General features: G+C 48.9%; 1 protein-coding gene across 3 annotated transcripts in view; it reads right to left on the bottom strand.

The window, feature by feature from the left end:
• The window catches only part of MEGF8 (multiple EGF like domains 8), a 63,254-nt gene that overhangs the window by 20,272 nt on the left and 16,635 nt on the right, over nucleotides 1-26,347 (bottom strand). For all 3 annotated transcript variants that reach the window (XM_028742260.2, XM_028742261.2, XM_028742262.2), the window contains 19 exons: nucleotides 26,151-26,298; nucleotides 25,187-25,350; nucleotides 22,132-22,323; nucleotides 19,604-19,804; nucleotides 18,387-18,626; nucleotides 17,096-17,214; nucleotides 15,584-15,715; nucleotides 14,606-14,719; nucleotides 12,848-13,096; nucleotides 11,826-12,022; nucleotides 10,309-10,519; nucleotides 8,614-8,833; nucleotides 7,285-7,417; nucleotides 5,941-6,155; nucleotides 4,567-4,677; nucleotides 3,673-3,791; nucleotides 3,381-3,585; nucleotides 2,726-2,897; nucleotides 1,470-1,633 (listed from right to left, as the gene is read on the bottom strand). In XM_028742260.2, coding sequence (XP_028598093.2) covers nucleotides 1,470-1,633; nucleotides 2,726-2,897; nucleotides 3,381-3,585; nucleotides 3,673-3,791; nucleotides 4,567-4,677; nucleotides 5,941-6,155; nucleotides 7,285-7,417; nucleotides 8,614-8,833; nucleotides 10,309-10,519; nucleotides 11,826-12,022; nucleotides 12,848-13,096; nucleotides 14,606-14,719; nucleotides 15,584-15,715; nucleotides 17,096-17,214; nucleotides 18,387-18,626; nucleotides 19,604-19,804; nucleotides 22,132-22,323; nucleotides 25,187-25,350; nucleotides 26,151-26,298 — 3,306 coding nt within the window. The remainder of the gene's footprint in view (nucleotides 1-1,469; nucleotides 1,634-2,725; nucleotides 2,898-3,380; nucleotides 3,586-3,672; nucleotides 3,792-4,566; nucleotides 4,678-5,940; nucleotides 6,156-7,284; nucleotides 7,418-8,613; nucleotides 8,834-10,308; nucleotides 10,520-11,825; nucleotides 12,023-12,847; nucleotides 13,097-14,605; nucleotides 14,720-15,583; nucleotides 15,716-17,095; nucleotides 17,215-18,386; nucleotides 18,627-19,603; nucleotides 19,805-22,131; nucleotides 22,324-25,186; nucleotides 25,351-26,150; nucleotides 26,299-26,347) is intronic.

The raw sequence follows: 26,347 nt of genomic DNA, 5'->3' as shown, positions 1-26,347 counted from the left end.
AAATTGCTCCATCACTGAAATTGCAAGGAGGAAAAGCACCCTCCCTGGGGAAATGATGGCTCTGTCACGTTTTTGCAGGATCATGGGCTCATCATGGCCAACCTATACCAGACAGCAGATAACTCGCTTCGGAGGAACAACGAAATCTTCCACAGGAAAGGGAAGACAAATTGCCGAGAGTGATTTAAGGCTTCAGCTGTCCTCCTTATCAGGCTGCCTCACACCCAGGGGATGACAAGGCTAAGCGTGCATTACATTGTTCTGTGCAAAGGTTTCGCTCAAGGCAGCTGGCTCCTCCTCCCATATCGGGGGGGGGGGGGAAGATCCTGGCCGTGAAATCCCTAGGGAAGGGCAATAGATCGGGGGCTGAAGATCTGCTTTTCACACTGAAGATCCCAGGCTCAGTCCTGGACAAACTTCAGATAGGATTTGGAAAGACCTCTGCCAGAAATCTACTGAGATCTACTGCCAGTCAGTGTAGACAGTATTGAACTGGATAGCTCTAATTCTGCATAAGGCGGCAGCTTCCTAGAGTCCGATCTTCTGATCTCCACGCCACATATTTAAACTTCCTGCTTAATTGTGCTTTGTGTGAAGCAACAGAGTCATTGGGATTGTCTACCTCAAACACCCAAACTTCTTGTACTGAGCTTGCCTACGTTCTAGGTGATCTCGCCTCTCCTGGCATGTATATGCAAAAGAGGGCACACATGACACAGGTGCAGGCACACACACACCATGCATACACACACACACACACACCATTTTCTCATTCCCTCAAGCTGTTCTGTCCTTGAAAATGAATCTTTTCTCGCTTAAAGGTAAAGGTACCCCTGCCCGTACGGGCCAGTCTTGCCAGACTCTAGGGTTGTGCGCCCATCTCACTCAAGGGCCGGGGGCCAGCGCTGTCCGCAGACACTTCCGGGTCACGTGGCCAGTGTGACAAGCTGCATCTGGCGAGCCAGCGCAGCACACGGAAACGCCGTTTACCTTCCCGCTGGTAAGCAGTCCCTATTTATCTACTTACACCCGGGGTGCTTTCGAACTGCTAGGTTGGCAGGCGCTGGGACCGAACGACGGGAGCGCACCCCGCTGCGGGGATTCGAACTGCCGACCATGCGATCGGCAAGTCCTAGGCGCTGAGGCTTTTACCCACAGCGCCACCCGCGTCCCCTTTCTCGCTTACACTAACCCAAATATCCCTGCAACACATGGACTTGTAGAGCTGGAAGGGACCAAGAGGGTCATCTCCTGATGCAGGAATCTCACGGACAGTGCTAAACAGACCTCATAATTCATTCTGGGCCTCAGGGCTGTGCAATAGCAGCACCAAAGATGGGCAGAGCCTTCACACTGGGAAACTCTCTGGTGGTTTCTCCATACCAGAAGCCCGGTGTCTTTTTGGGGAGGCTGGTACTTAACAGCACCCTGGACGCAACTGTTACATTTCTGCCCTGGCAGCATCTCACCTTTGGCCCCTGAGATGGAGCCAGCAAGCTCCAGGTCAGGTTGGGATAATAAAGGCTGTAGAGCTCAGGGGAAGCAGAAACCATCTCCACGTGGAAGCGATGGCCGCCAAAGACATAGATGGCATCCGTGCCCTCGTGGTACACAGCCGAGTGTCCGTACAGACCTGAAAAGTAAATTCAATACCAGGTGTTTTGTTTGCTGGGTGCGACTGGGGGCAGGGTTTATGTTTGATCTCACTAGTGGAAATACGGAGTCAGGCACTGTGGGACATTTGTAACGTTTCCCAGCCTGCACGCCTTGCAACTGTGGCACGAAGGGTTTCTGGGATTCCCTGTCTTAGAGCTTTTCAGAAGAGGCGACTGTCTCAGATCAAGGCAACCTTGCCTTCTCAAGAGGAGCATTTTTTTTTAATATATATTAATATTTTATTTAGGATTTTCTTGTTTTACAGAAGTGTAATGCGTCGTTCCCCCCCCCCCCCCATGTAACATTTTTACAAATCCGTTTCATTTGTTGAGGTATTAGGGGGAGAAGAAGGGGGGGGGAAGGAAAAAGGAAAAAGAAAGGGGGTGGAGGGAGGGAAGATGGATGGGGGTGGGGTCAGGTGGTGGTGTTTCTATTATGCTTAATGTATGTAGAGTTTGGTGTCAGCGTTGTTTGTGTTGTTCACTTGTGTTCCTTTGGTGGTGAGAGAGTTTGGGGTTGGCCTAGGGTATGATTGTTTGTTTGTGATTGGCTGTGGTGATCTTTGTTTTCGTGTGTGAGTGGGGTGGGTGGGTGTTTTGGATCAGGTTAGCCATATTGATTTGTATGCTGTTGGTGGATTATTGTCATTGTCTTGTTGGGCTGTGTATGTGATAAAGGGGAGCCATACCGGGGTGAAGGTGTCTTCTTCTGTTTGTCCCCGTGTCAGTTTCAGTTTATTAGTTAATTTTTCTAGTAGGGCTGTTTCCCATACTATTTGGTACCATTGGTCCATGCTTACTCCTGACAGGTCTCTCCAGTGTCTGGTTATGGTGTTTCTGGCTGCTGAAAGTAGGTGGATTATGAGTTCTTTGTGGTGTAAATGGGCGTTGTTGTCTTGGAAGATGTTTAGTAGGGCCAATTCTGGGGTGATATCTAATACTTGTTTAGTTATTTTACATATTTCTCGTATGGCTGTTGCCCAGAATAGTTGGATTTTGGGACACTTTTTTGGCTCCGTAACCACCTAGTTATCCCCAGGGCCCCTCAGAGGGTCGAAAGGATCCCCTACCTGTAGGGGGTGTTCCAGCCTGGCTCCCGGCACGCCAGCTCTCTGACACGACGTTATATTCCAGCAGTTTTTTGTTGAAGCCGTTCTCAGGGGAGTAGCCGCCGATCAGGAGCAGGGAAGAGCCACGGCGAGCCGTGAGTGTGTGACCGGCCACGGCTGGGATGAGAGGGTCCTGGAGAAGTCGGGAAGGGAACAGGGAACCTGTCAGGATCCAGGGCATATGAAAGAGAAGGGCACGGGGCAGGGGCGTGGGGCACAGCGTTCCTTCCTCTTTCCACCAATGTGGATTCATCTGCAGCAAAACTGGTGGAATGTGAGGGGGCCATTTATAGGCTAAGACGGATTCTTTCCCCTCCACCATGGGATGGTCCAGAAGAACCCAGTAGGCTACATCGTGGAAACAGAGGAGCATATGCTCTGTGCATTAACCCCAGGCCTTTGCCCTGAGACCTCCCGCACTCAGGACCTTTCTTCATTCCTCTATCGGTCATGTAATAATCTGCTGCCAACACCCACAGTTTCGGATCAGGAGAAGGTACACGCCCAGCTTGGGAGTGTCCTGGAAGCATCTGGTTGCCTGTGGTTGGAAGTGGACTGGCCTGATCCGGTTAACAGAGACCTGCCAACCGCTCGCAGTCTAAATGAGGGGGGTTACCTGCACGAGCCTCCATTGCAAAGTTGTGAGGTTGAGCAGCCAGAAGTCGTTGGCCACCCCGTCGGTCGTCAGTCCACCAAGCACATACATCGCCTTGCAGGAGGGGATGTAGGCGGCCGCGTGAAAGTACCGAGGGTTGGGCCCTGGGCCTCTGTCCTCCGTCCCTGCCAGCATCTGGGTCCAGCGGCGCTCGGCAATGGAGTATCTGTGGAGAGACAGCGCCCTCTATGGCCAGGATGGGAAAGCCAGGGGCAGCCATTGGAATAAGCCTGGCAAGGGGAGGGTCTCTTACCTGTACACGTTGCCCAGCATCCCCTCTCGCAGCGACATGCCCCCAAACATCCAAAGCGTGGTGTCCGGCCCCTCCACCATGGTGTGGCCCAGGCGATGAAGAAACCGGCTGGCTGTGTCCTTGGGAAATGCACAGGTGAGGGTTAGATTATAGTGCTGGAGTTGTCCTGGGTCTTTCTGCATCTATGCCCACTTACTGGCCAGTCAGGCTGCCACAGAGACCCTGAGTGTGTAAAATCACAGAATTGTAGAGCTGGAGGGACCCCAGGGGTCATTTAGTTCAACCCCCTGCAATGCAGGAATCTCAGCTAAAGCATCCATGGCAGATGGACATACAACCTCTCCTTAAAAAGGAGAGTCCACAACCTCCCGAGGGAGTCCATTCTGCTGTCGAACAGCTCTTATCGCCAGAAAGTTTTTCCTGATGTTTAGTCAGAATATCTTTTGTTGTAACTTGAAGCCATTGGTTCGAGTCCTACCCTCCAGAGCAGGAGAAAGCAAGCTTGTTCCCTCTTCCATGTGACAGCCCTTGAGATATTTGAAGATGGCTATCCTATTTCCTCTCCCTCTCCTCTTTACCAGGCTAAACAGCTCCTTCAACCGTTCCTCATAAGGCTTGGTTTCCAAATCCTTGATCATGTCAGTTGCCCTCCTCCTCAGATAGAGGACGAACTAATTAGATGCCCTGAGTGTGTAACAAGCCCAAAGCACAGCTATTTTGAAGAGTGACATTGCTCAGAGCAGCAAGAAATTTTTTTTAATGTAATGCAGTATGCTCTCAGTGATAAATTACCCATTCTCATGGCTCAAAGAGGCCCCAGGCCGGATGACAGATAAAATGAACTGAAAAGCTAATGTCAGAGGGAGCCTTCAAGGGATGTGGGGGTTCACTTACAGCTGTCAGCTGGGTGTCAATCAAGGTCTCCCAAATGATCTTGCCAGCATCTAGAGGGATGGAACAATCTTTGCCGGCAAACCGATCGCTGCAAACACACAGACCCAGGCTCTAGGGAAGAGATGGGGCGGAGACAGAGAGACCAAGAAGGGTGTGAAGACAATGAGACTCGCAGGAGGAAGTATATGCACGGCGCGCACAAATTCTTGAAACTGGAACTGGCTCTGCACTGCCATCATGATACTCAAAGGTCACCGTCAAACCACCTGAGGCTCAAGGGAGACAACTTTAGATGCAATGGCTCGCACAAGCAAAGTGTTAGGATATTTCCGTTCCACCTTAAAAAGGGAGCAGGTTGTTGTGTCACAGCCTGCGTACTTCCAGCTCACAGGAAGTTTCTGTTTGGTATATAGCTGTTGTTTTCTCTCTGTGCCTGGACACACAGGCAGGCAGTCATGTTTTTTTCTTTGTTCTGACCAATGCTGAATAAAGTTGTAAATATGCTCTCCTGAGTGCATCTTTCGTTGTGTGAACTCTGCAAAGGGCGTGCACCAGTCCTTGGAATGTGGACTGCTGTTTCTGAGGCTTGTGTCGCTAATTGACTGATACTGCGTTTCTACGGGAGATCGATGGATCGTCTGGAATCGACGTGGGGGCAAGATGGCCTTTGTCTCCCTGGCAGTATCCCAACACAAAGTACCCAAGTAACTCCTGTACTTCCCATCTGTCGATGAGCAACTAGATATGACTCCTGCACTTCTACCCACAGTCTGCTTGCCTGCTTTTTCCTAAGGTGTAGACTCAAGACCACCTCACCTATGTTCAGTTACCCACCCTGCCACCATTCTGCTCAGCAGAATGCAACCAACCCTACCTGTATCCAAGCACTGCTTTTGTCATGCTGTCGTGCAAGGCCCTTTGGACATACCCGTATCACTGCAGACCAGGCCTGGAACTTAATGCCTTCCTAGCTCATGAATGCTTTTTGAGTGGACACCCATGTCAGCTCCTAAACTCCCTGGGCAGAAACCAAAACTGGAGAGTCAGTGTGGTGTAGTGGTTAAGAGCAGTAGACTCGTAATCTAGTGAACTGGGTTCGCTTCCCCGCTTCTCCACATGCAGCTGCTGGGTGACCTTGGGCCAGTCACACTTCTCTCAGCCCCACTCACCCCACAGAGTGTTTGTTGTGGGGGAGGAAGGGAAAGGAGAATGTTAGCCGCTTTGAGACTCCTTAGGGTAGTGATAAAGCGGGATATCAAATCCAAACTCTTCTTCTTCTTTCCCCTTTGCCATCGAGGCCACCCTTGTCCCTGAACCTTTCTTAAATATTTCTGCCCTTCATGCACACACACAAACCAACTCCCCGGGGCTCACCCTGTTGCAAACCCCCTGCCCCACATGAGCGCTGCAGTTGCCCGGACAGATCTGAAACTGGCAGCTGGGCCCTGTGTAGCCCTTTCTGCAGATACAGCTCCCCTCCTGGCACTCCTGGTTGGGGTGGCAGCTGGGGCGGCAGCGGTGCACCGTGTAGGTAGCGTTGAAGCCCGAAGCCTCGGTGGAGTTGGCCTCGTAGTAGATGACCAGAAGACCTGCAAGGACAGGGAGGGAGAGAATTGGGGGAGCAGCATTCCTAGATCGTGGAACTGCCAAGCTGGAAGGAACCCCGAGGGTCATCTAGCCCAGCCTTTCTCAACCTGTGGGTCCCCAGATGTTGTTGAACTACAACTCCCATCACCCCTAGCTAGTAAGGCCAGAGCTCAGGGATGATGGGAGTTGTAGTCCAACAACATCTGGGGACCCACAGGTTGAGAGCTGCTGATCTAGCCCAACTCGCAGGGTTCAGGAACATGCAGTTGTCCCGTACGGAGATTGAACCTGCAACGTTATCAGCACCACAAGTCTAGGTAAAAAGGTAAAGGACTCCTGGATGGCTAAGTCAACTAGAGGGTTGCAGTGCTCATCTCACTTTCAGGCTGAGGGAGCCGGCCTTTGTCCACAGACAGCTTTCTGTGTAATGCAGCCAGCATGACTAAACCGCTTCTGGAGCAATGGGACACCGTGATGGAAGCCAGAGCACATGGAAACACTGTTTACCTTCCCGCCACAGCAGTACCTATTTATCTACTTGCACTGGCATGCTTTCAAACTGCTAGGGTGGCAGGAGCAGGGACAGAGCAACGGGAGCTCACTCTGTTGTGCAGATTTGAACCGCCGACCTTCTGATCAGCAAGCCCAAGAGGCTCAGTGGTTTAGACCACAGCGCCACCCTGTCCCTATACCACAAGTCTAACCAACGGAACTATCCAGCATTGCATAGAAGGATTCAGATTTCCTTTATCAGGGTGAGAGTGTGGAGAAACGAAGCAGGAATTTATATTGTGCTGCTTCTAAGGGCATCCAGAGGTCCCTTCTGTGAGAGTCAGCTTGCCTGTTATTAGACAGGCTGCTTCACAACACACAGCCAAAGAGATGCTCTGGTTCATGAGTGGTGATGCTGATGCCTAAGAGGCCGCTGGCCTTTCGTAAGCTTTCATTGCCTCTCACTAGTGGGAAAGGAACCCTGCCTTTCAAATAAAGGTATGTGATTCACCATAGTCAAGAGTAGTAATGTGGAGCTAAGTGGACCACTGATCTGACTAGCAAATGAATTCACTAAGTTCACACCCCGCATCAAAACTCTGTTTTCCTTTTGACTCCAACCTCCTTCCTCCTTCCTACCTGATACGGCCTCCACAGTGATGGGACGGGGGCGGCCCTGCCCGCAGAAAGCCCCAATGAGAGTGCGATCCAACTGGATCAGGCCCGTGTCCAGGAAGTCAGGAAGTCCATCGAAGGCATAGACATAGTTATTCTAAGGAGAAAGCGAAGGGGAAGCAAGCATGAGTCATCAGCATTGGATCTAACTTGCTATTCTTCAAAGAGACCCTCAGTCTTTTAAATACAGCCCTCTGGTTTCTGTTCTGTGACTTCCAACAGGGTTTCCCAGACTTGGGTTTCCAGGTGCTGTTGGACTACAAACCCCATCATCCCTAGCTAGCAGGAGCCTGTGGTCAGGGATGATGGAAACTGTAGTCCAAAAACAGTTGGCAACCCAAGTTTGGGAAACCCTGATGTAGATGAAGTTCTTGAGTGGTTTTTCATACCCATTTTCTGCGATTACTGTACTAAAAGCGAGTTCACGACAAATATATGCTTAGAGAAATATGCATGCATTTTTGTGGCGAGATTTAGCAGCAAGAAATGGGGGGGGGGAGGTATTTGCCCAGTTTAGATTTTGTTTCGTTCACGACTGGGCTCCGTTAAATAAACTGGGAGAGATAAAGGAAGGTGGTGAAAATTCTTACAATGCCACTCTAATCTTTTGCGCTAATATCTCATTGTAAGAAATGGGGGAAATATTTCAAACTTCCAGCGCCCCAAGAAACTGCCTCCCCCTTAAATAAACAACCAAGGCTTCATGCTTCTAGACATGCTTTTGAGAGACAGCAGTATGTTTTTAGGCAAAATATGCCAAATGCCATAGAAGACACGAGGAAGCTTTCGTCATGTTCATCTCCTCCTGCTGATTTCTGACATTAAAAAGGTAAAGGTACCCCTGCCCGTACGGGCCAGTCTTGCCAGACTCTAGGGTTGTGCGCTCATCTCACTCTATAGGCCGGGAGCCAGTGCTGTCCGGAGACACTTCCGGGTCACGTGGCCAGCATGACATCGCTGCTCTGGCGAGCCAGAGCCGCACACGGAAACGCCGTTTACCTTCCTGCTTGTAAGCGGTCCCTATTTATCTACTTGCACCCGGGGGTGCTTTCGAACTGCTAGGTTGGCAGGCGCTGGGACCGAACGACAGGAGCGCACCCCGCCGCAGGGATTCGAACCGCCGACCTTTCAATCGGCAAGTCCTAGGTGCTGAGGCTTTAACCCACAGCGCCACCTGCGTCCCGTATTTCTGACATTACTAATGTATTAAATGACAAGCATCTGCCTCTGGAAGTTATCACTTGCCCACAGAATCAGCCCCCTGGCCCCCACGTGTCCACCCCCTGTGCTCACCATACAGAGGGTATCAGGTTGGATAGTGAGGGTGATCGTAGGGCAGATCTGCTCCGGCCGACAGGGCTGCATGTCCTCAGTGGTCGACAAGACCCAGACGCAGTAGGAGAGCCCACCCTGCGGGGGGCCCCCAGCCCGCTGAGAGCTCAACGACGAAGAGGAAGAGAGGTTGGCAAGCAAGGAGCGCCCCACACACTCCTGGTAGCAAACGCCCTTGTTTCTGGTGGATAAAAATAAAGCAGACCATAACAGCGCAGCCGTGGCACTGACAAAACAAATCTTTTTGGTTTTGTCATGAAGGGCTGCACGAAGTCACCCTGCCCTTTAAAGAACTGCTAAGTCTGGCCCAACCTAACAGAAATTCTGAAAAGACAGCGTGGCCACTTGGCATCACCTTGTTCTTTTGAGGAATCCGCCAGGAGGCTTAAACAGCACTTCGTTTTGGTGATTTTGCAGCGTGTTTATTTTTAAAAACCACCAACTCTCTTCCCACCCTGCTAACTTAGGACAGGGAAGGAAAAGATAGCCTATAATTAGCTTCCGCAGGCGCCAGTCTGTCTTGGAGGTAAGCAGAAGCAGGAAAAAAAATGGAGATGGCAATTACTCCTCCAAATGTTAGGGATGAAGACTGTAAAGCTAATTTGCCTAACCCTCCCTATTGGAGCAAGAGATTCTCACTGCAGGACAGCATTCTCCATGACAGAGAATTCTGCAGAATTCTGTGCAAAAGTGTATAACCTATGCAATTATGGACAAGTTTTCCTTTATAACTTATTCTGGTTTTGCAAGTCAGTGAGAGAGGCAAGCAGGCATGGAAAGTACTAAAGCCAGCAGTGGCAGCAGGGAGCAGCACCCTTTCAGGTATACCATTACACCATCGTAATGACCAGAAAGCTTCTGTTACTTTTCCTCTTAAAGGAGGCTGAATTCTGCTCCCAGTCATGTTCTGTGAGCTTTCCCTTTTGCAATGGACCCAAGGCATGTACACAGCCCTACATAAATACTTCCTGTTCCAGGAAACTGGAAGCATGTGTGTGTATGTCAGTCTTTGGTTTTTTGCTTGTACACGGCACACATCAGGGAGAAGTTCGATCCATTTTGCACCTCTTTAACGATGTGCGAGAGTTTTGCATTAAAAATATGCAGTTTGGGCCAAAATGAAGGGCAGCCAGAAACAAATGACCTTTAAAATAAAGAATATAATGACACTAAACATTAATAGAAAGTTTGATGGTTCCCATAGCATGTATGCTGGAAAAGCTCTGTGTTTGTTTTTCAGGAGGCAAGTCTTTAGAAAATCAGGGAGTTGCAAGCTGTGGAAAAAGCAGTTCAACACGGCTGCTTTTATTGTGAGCTTGGCAAGTGCCCTGGTGGTCCTCAGCAACCACCAGGTGAAATTTCAAAAAGTGGGAGAACTGGAAAAAGTGGGCAAAGTTTTGCACAGACCAAATGAGGAACTGCTTTGCTGTGTCAGACAACAGCTGCCAACCAGAGGTGCATCAATTATAGCGGCCAGTGCTATTACTTGTACCTGGCAACTGGTAGTCAGTAATATAGACTGCTCTTGAACATGGCAGCTCAACTTAGCCCTTCAGGTTAATAGCTTTCAATAGAAGTTGCTTATTTGTGCAACTTAGGTAGAATTACCGTAATCCAGGGGATGCAACCGCAGTCAAATCAACCAGCCTCTCTCACCTGGGGTCCCCGTAGTAGCCGGGGGCACAGCGCTCGCAGTGAAGCCCTTCGGTGGGTGGGGCGCAGTAACAGGCTCCTGTGGCCCCGTGGCAATAGCCCATCTCCTCCAGGCCATGCCCATTGCAGGCACACTCCTGGCAGCCGCTCTGATTTGTGGCGTTCCCGTAGCTGCCAGGCCGGCAAAGGTGGCAGCGCTCGCCATGGGTCCAGTCTGCAGAGGAGGAGCAAAAAGAGGATGAGACCGATGTGGACAAGGAACAGAGGAAACTGCATTCAGTCACAGACTGGCTAGATGCAAAGGAATGGTGGGGAATCCACAAGGGAAGAAGGCTCAGAGCCCAGGAAATGGAGGTGGCACGACGATGAGTGGTCAGAGGGAGAAGGAGAAGACTGGGAGGTGGTGTCAGAAGCTGAAGAGGCAACCGGGTTTAGTGAGCAGGGAGAATCTGTGGCAGAGAAAAGTCCAGGACCAGAGGGAGAAGCAGAAGGGCAGGAGGTGAGAGGCCAAGGGGCAGAGATGAGTCAGTCTGGTGAAGAGTCAGGGGTGTCTCCCCCTCTTGCTGCAATCAGCTCCCCTCTCCACTTGTCTCCCAGAACCAGAAGAGGCATGAAAAGGGCAGGGCAGAGGTTGGCTGCAGGCAGGTGTAGTCTTAGACAGCTTGGAAAACACCCTGGAAAAAAGGGGACTTAGACGGTTGCGGGGAGGTGGGGACCTCCAATCTCAGTAACAGCTTCATGGGGGCAAGACCTGCCAGAGATGAGTTCGGCATGACACCTCAGTGTCAATCATGTTTTTGCTAATAAAGAGTTAACCCCAACTTGCATGGTGTGATTTACTGCTGGCTTGCTCCTGACAATTACACTGAGTCAGGCAGTTGGGTCCATCTAGCTCAGTACAATGGTACCTCGGGTTAAGAACTTAATTTGTTCCGGAGGCCCGTTCTTAACCTGAAACTGTTTTTAACCTGAAGCACCACTTTAGCTAATGAGGCCTCCCACTGCTGCCGCGCCGCCACTGCGCGATTTCTGTTCTCATCCTGAAGCAAAGTTCTTAACCCGAGGTAATATTTCTGGGTTAGCGGAGTCTGTAAGCTGAAGCGTCTGTAACCCGAGGTACCACTGTATTGACTGTACGGACTGGCAGTTGCTCTCCAGGGCTTCTGACAGGAAATCTCTCCCAGCCCTACCTGCGGAGGGCAGGGGTTGTATCTGGGAGCTTCTGCATGCAAGGCAGATGTGTGCCTCTTGACCTATGGCGCTTTCCTAGAAGGAAAGAAGGAGGAGGCAAGAACTGAAGACCTGTCCTCTTATACCAAACCTTCACCAACCTCAGACCCTCCACAAGTTTTGGACTACAACTTCCATCAGCCCGAACCAGCACAGCTGATGGGAGTTGTAGTCCGAAAACTGTCTTATACTCTCCGAGGTGCACACTGACGGTGCTTTACTGCTTAAAGAACATCGATGCAACAAAACCGTAAATTAGAAAAGCAGGAGACAAGAAGCATCCGGCTCACTCTGGCATTCGTCGCAAACGCCGGGCCCGCTGAGCCCACAGCTGCTGTGGAAGTGGCACCCACAGTCCACATTGCACTGCACCCCGCTTGGCGGTGGGGTGGCTCCCATGATCGTCTCGGAGGTCCAGCCCAAGTCGCACACGCAGGTGAAGTTGGGGGCCCCGCTGCATTCGCCGTGTGCGCAGTCGTCGTAGCAGCTGTGTGAAAACAGAGAGGGGGAGATGGAGAAAGGCCTGCAGAAAGCTCTTCCCAGAGCGACAGTGCCCATGCCCTCAACAAAGTGCAGTTCCCAGGATTCTGTGGGGGAACTCACAAGTTTGAAATGCGTATTGAAAGCGCTTTCAATGTATGGTACAGATCTGGCCAAAGTTCCTTCCTTCAGAGGGACTGGATTAATAGAGAAGGCGCAACCAAACTAACGCAGAAGTTTCAGAAAGATAAGAGTCTGGGGTCACAGGACCGTCACCACCAACCCCGTCAGACAACCAAGGCTCATTCTGCCATGGGGCTTCCTGGCATCATAAGGTTGTCAGAAAAAGCCCTGCAGGATCTTGCCACAGACCCATCTAATCCTGTTCTCACAGTGGCCAAACAGATGCCTATGGGAAGTCCACACCTGAGCATTCTTCCCTGCTCAGGATACGCAACATAGTGCCTCTGGCAGTGGAGGGAATTACGGAATCACAGAATCATAGAAGGTATCTCCAAAGATCCTCTGGTCCAACCTCCTGCAATGAAGGAATCTCAACTAAAGCATCCATGGCAGATGGCCATCCTGGTTTGTAGCCACTGAGAGCCATACTCTCCATGAATCGGTGTAATCTTCTAAAGCCAGGCTGGTGGCCACCACTAAATCTTGTGGGAGCAGATTTCATTGTTTGTGAACACTAAGAAGAAATCTCTGCCTGCTTGCCGACAGTCTCTGGTTCCTGTAACCAGAACCAAGCTCAAGGAACGCCCCCCAACCCCACCCCAAACCTGCCAAAAGCATTTTGCCCGCCCCTCGTGCCCACCCTACTCACGTCTGGTTGCAGTACGCCACCCCGTCCCCCGCATAGCCTCGGTTGCAGTGGCATTCGAAGGAGTCGGGTGTGTTCTTGCAGCTGGCAAAGGGATGGCAGTTAGCCAGGCCCAGGCGGCACTCGTCCACATCTGGGCACTGCCCATAGGACCACTGGGCCGGGTGGGTGGGAAGCAGCCCATGAGATTCCCAGAGGGCCACCGAGCAGTTCAGGAAGGTGTTCAGGCCTGAGAAATCCCCGGGGAGGCACCTGCAGAGGGGAAAAGGAAGAAGTTATTGCAGGGCAGATTTGAGGGTAAACCATATGTGGAACGAGTCTGCCCCTGTGGCTTGATGGGGGTAGAAACTGTCTCTCATGTCTTGTTACGCTGCCGTTTCTACGGGGATATACGCTCGGTATTTATCACTCCTGCTATACAAAAATCTTCCAAATGGGTCCGTCTAAAACTTCTAGAGATCACGCTAAGGGTGGCCAAATTCTGTGCAACTGCCATAAAACTTAGGGAACAAACCGTACTACCAAAATGATTAAGGTTTTAAATGACAATTTTAGGTTATATTTTAGTGATCAAGATTTAATATATATTTTTAATTGCCACTATATCTTAATTGTCTTTGTTATACCCAATTGCAATTCAATGTATTCCTGTTGTGTTTTATGATTTTCCTGATATAAGTGAGCCGGAACTGGTCTCTGACCGTAACAATAAAATTCAATTCAGTTATTTCCCTCACAATAGTCCCAGGGTTGAAACCACCTTTGCTTTCAAAGGATTCACTGCCTATAACACCTGTATGACAAGGAGAAATTCAGCAAGCACCGTATTTCCCTCTGCTGACCCTCCACCGATGGGAAAAACCTCTGGCTGTTGATTTTTTTTTTTTTTTTTTTGCTGTCACTCAAAGAAAAACAACGACCCCATGGAAAAGACTTGGCAACCTTTCCAGCTTGTAATTTCTTCCTTCAAAATGTTACTCATTTTATTTAATAAATTTGCATACCACCCTTCCTCTGTAGATCTCCGGGTGGTTCGCAACGTGAAAGCACCATATTAAAAGACACAGAATACATGATAAAAATAAGAACCACAACAAACCAAGGATCCCCACCCTCCCGCAAGATGTTTAAAAGGGCACTGGAGGTTGATCAGCCAAAGGTCTAATTAAAGAGGAACGCTTTCATCTGGTGCGAAAAGGTGTATATAATGAAGGCGCCAGGAGAGCCACCCTGGGGAGAGCATTCCACAAATGGGGAGCCACCACAGAAAAGGCCATTGTCGCGTTGCCACCCTCTCGCAAAGGAGGCACACGAAGAAGGGCCTCAGAGGATGATCTCAGGATCTGGGCAGGTTCATGTGGAGAGAGGTGGTCCTTCAGATATTGCAGTCCTGAGCCCAACCATAACTGAAGTTAAAATGGTGAAACTGAAGTCAAACGTGAGGTTCCTAATTTGGGGTGACGCACTAAATGGCAGATTGACAGCCCTGCCCCCTTGTTCTACTCACCCCCTGGAAGTAAGCTTAATAATAATAACAGTAATAATTTTATTATTTGTACCCCACCCATCTGACTGGGCTGCCCCCAGTCTTCCAACATATATAAAAACATAATAAAGCATTACACATTGAAAGGCTTTCCTGTACAGGACTGCCTTCAGATGTCTTCTAAAGGGGATATAGTTACTCATTCGTGGCCAGGCTAAAGCAGGCACCTTGTTTGTGAGGTGGGGAAGAAGAACCATTGTAAACACGAGTCTTACCTGCCCAAGGTGGGGTTGTCCGAGTTGCCACACCAACCACATTCAAAGTTCTGCAGGCATTCCCGGCAGGTGTTGAACCGGGTGCAGTCCAGGCACTGGGGCACAGAGTGTACGCTGGGGGGAGGGGAGAGCTTGTGAGCTGCTGCTGTATCCACTGGGTTCGAGGAAGAAGGAAAAGAGGGAAGAGGGGTCCAGAGGGCTAGTAACTTGATGCCTAGCAGCTTAATTTGTCAGCTGGGTGACTCTGGTTTTGCTGTAAATAAATTGTTTTGTTTAGTAGTCAAGTTACTAGCCCTCTGAACATCTTCTTTCCTTCTTTCTCAGGAACTTGGAACCAGCTACAAAAACATTTTTCTGGGGCAAGGCGGAAAGGGGCCTTTGCAGGCTCTTTCAATGGTGTTTCAAATATACGCGATTTCACTGAGGGGTGTGGTGCCTCGGAGCGTAACTCCTGCATAAATAGGATGCTTATATGCATCTTGTGGAATGAATGAATAAATCGCCATCTCCTTTTCCACTACCACTTCCTCTCTCGCGGTGCTTAACTTGGGCTGGGGCTCGCCCGTATTTGATCATTCCTTCTGGAAACCTATTACAGTGGTACCTCGGGTTACGAACTTAATTCGTTCTGGAAGTCCATTCTTAACCTGAAACCATTCTTAACCTGAGGCGCGTTTTCACTAATGGGGCCTCCCGCTGCCGCTGGATTTCCATTCTCATTCTGGGGCAAAGTTCTCAACCCGAGGTACTACTTCCAGGTTTGCGGAGTTTGTAACCCGAAGCATTTGTAACCCGAGGTACCACTGTACTAGCATTTTTATGAGCCAGGAGTGTTGCTCTTCCAAACTGCAGCCTGCTAGTAGAGGGAAGCCCCTCTGAGCCTGTGCAGATTCTGCCTTTCTTCCTTCCGCCGAACAACCACGAAGGAGAACGTGACTTCCTCACGCCCCGAGTCTTCCTGCTGCATGGCCAACGTACCTGTCATACCAACCACGGCAGTCTCCATAGGGGTATTTGGCCAGGTAGGCAGCGAAGAAGAAGCAGCTACGGGTGGACTGGCACCAAGCACACTGGCTGGAGTTGGAGAGGCACTCGGAGCAGGTATTGCGCCTGGAAGACGAGATGAGAAACCAAAGCTTTCAAGACCAGCTCTCAGAACTACTTTGCCCCTTCTGCACCTTCCAGGGCTGGATTAAGACCCGTAGAGGCCCTAAACACTTTAAAAGACTTTGGTGCCCCCATATATATCTAATTCAAACTATAAACAACAATAAACCATAAAATAAAACTCAAAATGAAACAAAACGTACGGTACAATGGAAAATGAATGTTTATTTTTGTATATTTCTGCTTTATATCTGAAATTTTTTTCTCCTGCTTTTTTCTAATTGCAAAGGCTTGGATCAGATCCTCAAAACTAATCTGACATAATATATCTGCTTCTATACTTGGCAGAGATAAGGAATCCAAACTGTCTTGTTGCATAGTTGTTCGGTTGGGATTTTTAATATGCTCCAACTGAGAAAATGTTAGAAACCCAGCAATGGAAAATTTCTGTGGTGTCCCATTGATGCCCTAAGCATGTGCTTACTTTGTGTAATGGTTAATCCAGCCCTGGCACCCCCACCTCCTGATTCCCCCCCCCCCCCATGGTGTTACCGCTGCTTGAACCAGGGCTTCCCAGGTCCAGGCTATGCTAGGAATCCAGCATCTTTGATTCCTGCATTGCAGGGGGTCAGACTAGATGACCATCAGGGTCCCTGCCACTTCTACAATTCCATGATCTGAGGCTTCTTGAAGATAAGACAGTGCTGCTGCTTCCCCACTGGCGAAGAGTGGGCATTAGACGCTGCATCAGAGCGAGCTTTCTGACCTGAGCAACCAGTAAAGGGAAAGGTAAAGGGAGCCCTGACAATTAGGTCCAGTCATAACCGACTCTGCGGTTGCAGCGCTCATCTCACTCTATAGGCCGAGGGAGCCGGAGTACAGCTTCCGGGTCATGTGGCCAGCAGGACTAAGCCGCTTCTGGCGAACCAGAGCAGCGCACGGAAACGCCGTTTACCTTCCCGCCAGAGCGGTACCTATTTATCTACTTGCACTTTGACGTTCTTTCGAACTGCTAGGATGGCAGGAGCAGGGGCCGAGCAACGGGAGCTCACTCCGTCGCGGGGATTCGAACCGCCGACCTTCTGATCGGCAAGCCCTAGGCTCTGTGGTTTAACCCACAGCGCCACCCGCGTCCCAGAGGACTCCCCAAATACTTCCAAGCTTCCCTTTTTTAGTTTTCCCTGCTGCCTTCTTCCTGGCAAGGCCACGTCTCCCATGTGCTGGCACCTCAGCCCCAGCCACGGACTTCCCCTCACTCTCCTGACCTGGCTCTCGTCCACTTCTGTTTGTGGCCTTCGTGCTCGGGAGGGCAGAGTCTGACCGAGGTTCCTTTCCACCACGGCCTTATCCCAAACATTTCCACCGCCCCCCTGGATCACTCACTGGTTGCAGAGTTTGGGGCAGTCCTTTGGAGAGCGGATCGCACTGGGGAGGCGGCCCCGGCGGCTGCAGAGGAAGTCCCCCTTCTTGCTGCTGTTCACTTGCCACTCGCAGAACGGGTCCTGGAGCAGGGGAACGGAAGAAGAAGCGTGAGGCTCACATCCCAACAAGTGCCAATTCTCTCATTCCGTAAGTGCAAGGATTTACACTTGTGCAAGAGAACTCTCCCCCATTTATCCACAGGATGGATAAAAATCAATGATTTTAAAAAAAAAATTAAAAAGGATTTTTAAAATTTTAAAATAAAATGCTTTTGGAGGAAGAATCTTTCTAAAGATAGTTTTCAGTTTAAGTTACATTATAGTCCAAAGGCTATTCATCAGGAAATAAGGATTTGTTTTAAGTTTTTCATGTGTGCTAAAACTCACCCTAAGGTTTTGGCTTGTTTCCCACATCAGTTAACAAACATGCTATAATGTTATTGTTTTATTTAAGTAAATTATCTAAATTGTTATTAAGGAAATGATTGTTTTTCTCCTTCCAATAAAGTACAGAAAAGTTGTCCAAATATAAACAGTTAACTTATTAAACCTCACAATAATTTCATAATTATCTGTCTATGTATTTCTAATAGTGCAACCAAATCAGTAATTTTTGATAAAACTGCAAAAACTAATCTGAAAATTCATTATTCCAAAAATGAAACCTTTATCTGGTTGTAAATATTAAAGATTATACCAGAAAGAATGAGTCTGACTAGTGATTTAAATCAAATCCACCCTGTTTGAATTATGAGCAACAGAAGGAATTAAGAGATTGTCATTGTGATATAAGAGAGCGAAGATAGGGAGCAGGAACAGCGGAGGATAACAAAAACACCATGGAAAATGGAGTGGGAAGTCAACAAAAGAAAAGATAAATTTTTATGTATTGGGGTGTATATGTGAAATTTAATAAAATATAAATGGGGGGAGAGAAAGAAAGAAAGAAAGAAAGAAAGAAAGAAAGAAAGAAAGAAAGAAAGAAAGAAAGAATATCGGATGTAACCACTGTAATGCAGAGTCAACAATCCATCTCCATCGCTCCTATGCCTTTAAGATTTTATCCCTCAGCAGAGAAATGGGTTTCATTGACAACAACCTAACCTAGACAGATCAGACCCATCGTTCTCCGTGCACAGATATTGTTGAAAATACAATGGTCCTCCCTGCTGCACTGATCTGCACCTGCCTCCCCCTCCAAAAAAGACTCTGCCCCAAGGAACCCACAAACCCACAAGCCGTATCCCTCTCACCTTGCTGCAGGCGTGGCAGTCTCGGTAGTCCTCGCACAGGATGCAGTTGCCGGGGGCCAGGATGAGGCGCACGCTGCCAGCGCCACAGCCGCCGGCATCGTCCTTATGCGCCAGCCGACGGTGGCAGGTGGCACTGACTGGGCACCAGCCGCAACCCTGGTCGGCCAGGCAAGCCAGGCAGGAGCGGTAGGTGGCACACAGCTCTGAGCGATAAGGCTCCAGGAAGAAGTAAGAGATCTCCTGGCAGGAGAAGAGAAACGAAGATAAGCATCACCTGGTATAAACATCGCCACATCTCTCTGTGTCGGAGGGGGTGCAGCAAGCGAGGTTCGCTTCCTTTATTTCTATTTCATTTCTTAAAATTTATATACCACTTGATTGTTTAAGAAACCAACCAACCTCAAAGCAGCTTACAAGAAGAAAATATGGAAATAACCAGTAAAAAACAACAATTGTAAAGCTTCAAAAAAATAATTAACATCTTGATGTTAGCATTAAGATAAATTCAACAGGGTAAATAAGTTCTGATGGATGTAATAACGGAATGCTGAATGGTTTAGTTTATACAAAATATGCAGGCATTTATGTTACGCAAAATGAACCATGGAAAGAGAAGAAGGGAAGTCAGTGATATTTTGAGGTGGTTTAAATGAATATTTTAAAACGTAAAACAGAAAATTTAATAAAAATTATAGAAAAGATAATAATTAACATCTTCTTTTTTGGACATTTTAAAGAAATATTATTATATGATGAATACGTGAGGAGGATTTGAACTATGAACAACAGAAGAACTTGAAGATTGTAGCAGTGTTGTTATGATAAAAGAGACACAAGACAGGGCACAGCAGAGGGAGAGTAATAAAAACAGTGGGAAAGGGGGTGGGAAGTTGACCAAAAATAACATAGAAAAAATCTTTCAGCAGGTGCAGGAAAGAGTAGAGCTGGTGTCAATCGGCAGGGAGTTCCAAAGTGCCACACTAAAAAAACAAAAAAGCCCATGGGAAGCCTGAAAGAACAAGAGCCCTATCCCCTCCTCCTGTGGATATCCTTCACCCTTGCATCCTGTTCCTCCCAGATCCTGAATATTCCTAAAAGGCTGCTGAACCTCCTCCCTTGTCAATGGCAGCAGCCTGCGCTCCCGGCAACGTGGACCAGAAAGCAGTGGGTTGTGCGCTCAAAGTCCCTGAAGACAAGCAAGGCTGCGGGATACTCACGCTGCCACCGGGCACTCCTGTGCGATCCCACGTGAGGGTCAACTCGCTCGTCTGCCCGTTGCCGGAATTGTTGAGGTGGCCTTCGACCAGGACGGTGTACTTATTGCCCCTCTCGGTGCTGGGGAAGAGGCGCTCAGCCCCGGGGCGCTGCAGTAGCCGCTTCTCTTTCTCCTGCTGCACTGCCCAGCGGCCCACCTCCTCCTGAAAGGGAAGGCGGGAGGGCTAGGAAGAGCAAGTTCTGCAGCCTAGAGTGGCCTTCTAAGCCAGTCAGAAGTTGGGGCAGCTTTACAAAGATCCACTTACTTACTTACAGTGGTACCTCTGTATGTGAACGGGTTCCGTTCCAGAGCCCCGTTCGCATCCTGAGCAGAACGCAACCCGTGTCTGCGCATCTGGGGGTCGTGATTCGCCACTTCTGCACATGCGCGTGACGTCATGTTGAGCGTCTGCGCATGCACAAGCGGGAAACCCAGAAGTAACACGTTCCGTCGCCACGGGACGCAACCTGAAAAGATTTAACTCGAAGCGACTTTAACCCGAGGTAGGACTGTACTTGCTCGCCTGCCTTTAAGCGTAAGAGTCTCCTGCAGGCCAGCTGGTCTCTCCCCCCCCCCCCATTACTCTCCTTTTTAAAAAGGGGTGTTTCTGGTGACTGGGCCGCTGCCTGTGTTTGATTATGGTCACCAAATGCTATAAATCGGAACCATTTTAACACTACTTAAAACGGTGTCGTGTAGCGGTGGTTAAAGTGTGGTACTAAGGCCTGGGAGACAAGGGTTCAAATCCCCAGTTCGCCATGAAGTTTGCTGGGTGGCAATGGAATGCTCTTCGGAGGGTGAAGTCAAGCCGCTGTGTTAGCAGCGCCAAAGCATTCTCCTTGGGAGTCCAAGCCTGAGCAGTGTGTGTGGAGGTCCTGGGCTGCGCAGGTGACGAGACCCCCCTCTCAGACTCGCTGATGTGGTCCAAAGGAAAGCAGAGCAAGACATTTGGCACCGGCTGGGTGGCAGGAGTTGCCGGAAGGAGGCGTACAAGACTCTAGCCAACCGTCTTAGGGACTGCACTCCGGATTTTATCTCCTGAAGATATCCCACAAGGCAGCAGAGGTTTAGGGACAAGAGTTTGCCTTCTCCTAGATGGGCCACCTTCCCAGGTGGACAAGCCCCACCTGCCCCTCACTTCCCTCTACAGCAGGTGCAGAAACCACCTTCTTGACTGTTGGACCCAATCTTGGTCCCGTCTGCTCAATCCACCAGAGTCTGTCTCTGCATGCCGGGAAAGTCCCTAGCTCACCACGGGTTTGAGATCCATTGGCTACTCTCACCTGGTTCAGACTCTTCCTTAGCTCTTAAGGCCCGCCACATTCTCTCTCGTAGGCCATGGGGAATACAACTCTGATCTCCGACCACTGGCCATGATGGATGAGGAAGGGGAAGGCTGCCCCAGAACCTTTCAAGCAGACAGCCCCACCCCCACCCCGAAACCCCTCACAATTGAAATACAGTGGTACCTCAGGTTAAATACTTAATTCGTTTTGGAGGTCCATTCTTAACCTGAAACTGTTCTTAACCTGAAGCACCACTTTAGCTAATGGGGTCTCCTGCTGCCACCGCGCCGCCGGAGCACGATTTCTGTTCTCATCCTGAAGCAAAGTTCTTAACCTGAGGCACTATTTCTGGGTTAGCGGAGTCTGTAACCTGAAGTGTATGTAACCTGAAGCTTATGTAACCCGAGGTACCACTTTACTTTATTGTCACTTGTACAACTTGTATACAGTGAGATTACACAAGCACCCCCCACTCAGCTCTCTTAGTCTTAATTCCCCTCGTTTACTGACACACACACACCAAACCCGAAAGTCAGTTGCCCTGTTGTTATCTTTTCATTCAGCAGCCTAACAGCCCACGGATAGAAGCTGTTCTTTACCCTGTTGGTGCGACTAATCATGCCTCTAATAATATCTTGGGCAGAAGATAAAAAGGTAAAGGTAAAGGTACCCCTGCCCGTACGGGCCAGTCTTGACAGACTCTAGGGTTGTGCGCCCATCTCACTCTAGAGGCCGGGGGCCAGCGCTGTCCGGAGACACTTCCGGGTCACGTGGCCAGCGTGACAAGCTGCATCTGGCGAGCCAGCGCAGCACACGGAAACGGCGTTTACCTTCCCGCTAGTAAGCGGTCCCTATTTATCTACTTGCACTTAAGGGTGCTTTCGAACTGCTAGGTTGGCAGGCGCTGGGACCGAGCAACGGGAGCGCACCCCGCCGCAGGGATTCGAACCGCCGACCTTTCGATCGGCAAGCCCTAGGCGCTGAGGCTTTTACACACTGCGCCACCCGCGTCCCTATATAGGAGGCCAATTACAAGGGGAATTAAGACTAATTCCCCTAGTTCTCCTCTCTTCCTCCAAAAGTCCATCACCATCTCCTTTGTCTTGCTGTTATTAAGGTATATATATTCCATACCCTGCGGCACCTTATCTCCCTGTCGTATGCTTCAAACCCGAGTTCTGCCCCCGGACTGTTGTACCCTTACCAGCTCAGACGCGCCCGGGGCCCGGGCCAGCTTGGCAATCACAAAGAGGCGCTGGATGCGTGCCCAGATTGAGATGTCTTCAGCAGGTCCGGAGCTGCTGACCAGCGGGTGAATGAAGCCCTTGTAGACCAGGGAGACGTCCATCTCCGTGCTGGGGTTGAGGGTGATCGTGGTGCTGCGGACGATGGAGACCTAGGCAGAGGGACAGTTGTCACAGGCTGATCTCCTGCAGAGTCCAGGGCGGGGTAAGACCACCTTGATAGGGCTGGTCTCCCTACCGCTTCTCTTCATTGCCCAGAGCTGGGTGGCATCGCCCACCTGGCACCACTCAGGCCAACAGTTCAATAGCCGCTGCATACTCAGAGAAAGTTGGGGGAAATGGCAAATTAGAGCGTTATTAAATTACTGTTTCGGGGAAAGAAATAAGAGGGTTTGCTCTTCAGATAGGGCAAGAGAAGAGGCAAAACAGTGCCCCAGCATCCCATCTAGACCAGGCAGTCAAGAAGGATTATTTTTTTATTATTATTTTTTTATTTTTTTATTTTTTTATTTATTTATGGCTATTAGCCCATAAAGTATGTACAAACATAAAAGCACAGAGGCATAAAGACCGATATATCCGACAACAGAAGGTGAACACCACGATGCAAAGGTGGGTCATTGAGTAGAGCCAAATAACAGCTTGGGGCCCGGAGAGCTCCAAGGGACGGTTCACAGAAAAAAGGAAAACTGAAGACGAGATCCGACATGCACTCTCATCATAACTGTCCGATTAGTTTTGGATGTTGTTGTTGTTTTTTGGTGGTTTTTGTGTGTGAGATAACCGCATTCAGGAATCTCGCCACCTGCAGAGTTACAGAAGGATCTGTATCCTGCAAAAGCAGTGCGGCGTGTGACTCAACAGGCCTGCCAACCAAGTGCAGTAAAGCAGGACCCAGGAATTTAGTCCTGGCTATGCTATGTAGGGGACAGTTGAACATTATATGTGGAAGAGATTCAACAGTTTTCCCGTCACACACGCATAGCGGAGACACCAAACCCTTGGAAAATCTGTGGCTCAGCAGGTTCGATGGAAGGACATTGAACCTTGCACGAATAAATGCAAGTCGGTGTGGTACAGATGAAAGAGATGACATGTATGATGGAAGGCCAAGTGGTGGGGTTATTCCGTGATACCTGGGGGAGCAGACACCCCCACCCCTGGCGAGGTTGTGTTGATTTTCAATGTCTGCTAATCTTTGCTCGATAAGGCTTTTGGCTGAGCGTAAGTTCATCTTTAAGGAGTCCGCTGGGGAAATTCCGATGCTCAGAAGTTTGGCATGGATTTTTCCTACCCACGGATTGACAAAGTCATCCTGCCAGAGGCACTGAAAAAGGTAATGGTCGGGAAGCCTATGCCAGCTGGACAGCCAATAGCCAAAGACTCGCTTCCAGATGACAGTCTCCAATGATGCAATCCTTAGCTCCAGACGTATGGCTGCGTTGCTCACACACATGGGGAGTTTCAGGAGGCGACAGAGAAACTGATTCTGCAATGTCCCCAGCGATGTTAAATTGGACCCTGGGGCCCAGAGCGGGGCAGCATAACAGAGGGTGGAAACCACTTTTGCGTGGTATACCTTCAATGCAGAAGGGATGTGGGAGGCTCCGTCGGCCGCAAAAAATTGGAGTAGAGTATAAAGTATTGTTTTGCCTTTGTTTAGTAAATACTGTATCTGTGGCTTCCAGCTTAGGTTGTAGTGAAAAAAGACTCCCAGGTATTTAAATTTGAAAACCTGTTCTAATTGGACTCCATCTAACTTCCAGCTGTAAGTTTTCCGAGACCTGGTAAAGACCAGGACTTTAGATTTCCCATGATTAATTGTCAGATGGTTGAGTTTGCAATAAGCCGCAAAAATCTTTAGAGCTCTGCATAAACCGACTCTAGAGTAGGAAAGGATCGCTGCATCGTCGGCATATAGGAGCAGAGGGCAGCGAAAATCAGCTAGGCGGGGGGCATGAATGTTGGGAAGAAGGATTACTGTAGTCAATGTTATCGAAAGCTGCTGAGAGGTCCAGCGCAACCAACACTGTCCCTGCCCAGCTCCCAGCTTTATGTTATCTGCCAGAGACTTAATGGCATTAAGAGACTTAGCATGATGGTTAAGAGTGTTGGACTAGGACCCAGGAGACCAGGGTTCAAATCCTCCCTCAGCCGTGATGTTCATTGGGTAACCTTGGGCCTGCTGTTGCCTCTCAGCCTCACCTACCTCGCAGGGTTGTGTGGAGGATAAAATGGGGAGGGGGTGAACCATATATGCCACCTTGATCTCCTTGAAGGAAAGAGGGGATATAAACGCAGTCATAAATGAAAACTAAAATATCTGTGGCATCCAACTTCCTGAAGAATTGTGGGGGAAATATGTGTAAATCAATCAATCAATCAATCAATCAACAAATTGGACATTATTTTATTTCATATTTTTTCTTCCCAAGTGTATTGTAATTTTTTTTATTTTAAAAAAACCATATTTTGAATAAATTACTTTTCTGAATATTTTAATTACAGATAACCTATTATGGAGTTGAGTTAAATTAACTTGCACATTGCACTGTATTCAGATCACGGCCCTCCCCTGTGATGGATGCGTGTGTCTTTTAATGAACACAGCAGAGTGAAAAATTATGAGTCATTGAATGGAGGGAGGGGGGTGTTGTGTATGAATTTAATAGTGTTTAGCTTACTTTTTAGTTGCTATCTTGTTAGTATCGTTTTACAGATTATAAATGCCTTACTGATTTGTTAATTGCATGGTATGACTTATGCTGTAATTGTGATGTTTAGCTAATATTTTAATTGCCTGTTTGTTAATTGTGTTTTATAGACTGCAATTGGTTTACAGACGATTTGTTAATTATATTATATGATTTATGCTGTACTTGTGATGTTATGCTTTATGTTATTTATTGCTTGTAACCTGCTTTGGGATTCATTTGACTGGAAAGCGACAAAGAAATGCAACCAATCAATCAGCTGACTGTGTTTATAAATCTGGAGACCCACTCTTGCCATTACCTTATCAGGCTGGGAATCGTTGCGTGGCTGCTGGTAGGTGATGAGGTGGAGGCCGGGGAGGAAGTTTTCATGCTGACATTGCGCCAAGGAAGTGACAAAGAAGGGCTGAGGACCCCACCAGCCATAGGTCCCAGAGATTTTCCCCACCTGGCACCTGCCCTGCTCTGTGGATGAAAAGGAAACAGAAGTGTCGGAGAGTGGATTTCTTCAACACACGGTTTCTGTTGAAATATGAAAGGCGCCGGCTCCTTAAGACACACCTGTTTGGACAAGCATTCTCCTGATCTGAATCTCCTGTTTTAATTTTTGATTTTCACTGCTATGCTGCTTTAATGGGCTTGTTTATTATGCATTTCAATTACAGACGTTTCAGCGTTTTGAATAAATTGCTTCAGGGTGTATTTAAATATTATTATTATTAAGAGCATTTGCAACCCATTCTTCAGCCAAAAAGACTCTCAAAGTGTCTCACATGAACTCAGTTAAGAGAAGACGGTTCTTGCCTGCAAGCTTACGGTCCTTTAAAGAAAGGCACACAAGGGGAAAAGAAAGGGAGGGAAGAGGAAAAAATAAAACTCAAGCGTTCCAGTTCTTAAACAGAGGTTCTTATAATGCCCAGCTGCAATAGTTCAGAGGTAGGTGGTGCCTACCTAATGGAGCTCCCGTCAGCAAAGCAGATTAATTGAGTCCCTGCTTCCCATTCTCCCTCACTGAGGCAGTGAACTGCCTTGATTTTCCTTCTTGAAATCAAGGGTGGTATACAACTTCTATTATTTATCATTATTTTTAATCTCTTTAAAAACAACAATGAAGAATACAGTGTTCATTCCTGTCAACTTGCTCCCAAGCTTGTGGCGAGCCTGTATTCCCAAAAAAGCAGTATTCGTAATGTCACTTTAAGAAGTGTGCCTCGTCAACGCGGGTTTGTGGCAACAGGCAGAATGGCCCGGCTTGGCTCACTTACCTGAGAGAGGCATGCAGGTCTCATTCTGCACACACCAGCCAAAGGGTCCCGGGGCACGAGGAAGAGAAGCGTTGGTGCCGCCGAAAGCCAGGCAAGACTGGCAGTCAACTAAGAGGCGGGCCAAGCCCAGGCAGCCAGTATTGGGGCACTGAGGAGAAGGAGGGGGAAGACATTAATGAGCCCTAAAATCTTGCACC

Source organism: Podarcis muralis, chromosome 7, assembly GCF_964188315.1.
Source record: "Podarcis muralis chromosome 7, rPodMur119.hap1.1, whole genome shotgun sequence".
NCBI classification, from domain to species: domain Eukaryota; kingdom Metazoa; phylum Chordata; class Lepidosauria; order Squamata; family Lacertidae; genus Podarcis; species Podarcis muralis.
The sequence above is the reverse complement of the archived record's forward strand: the minus strand, read 5'-3'. Positions and strand labels throughout refer to the sequence as shown.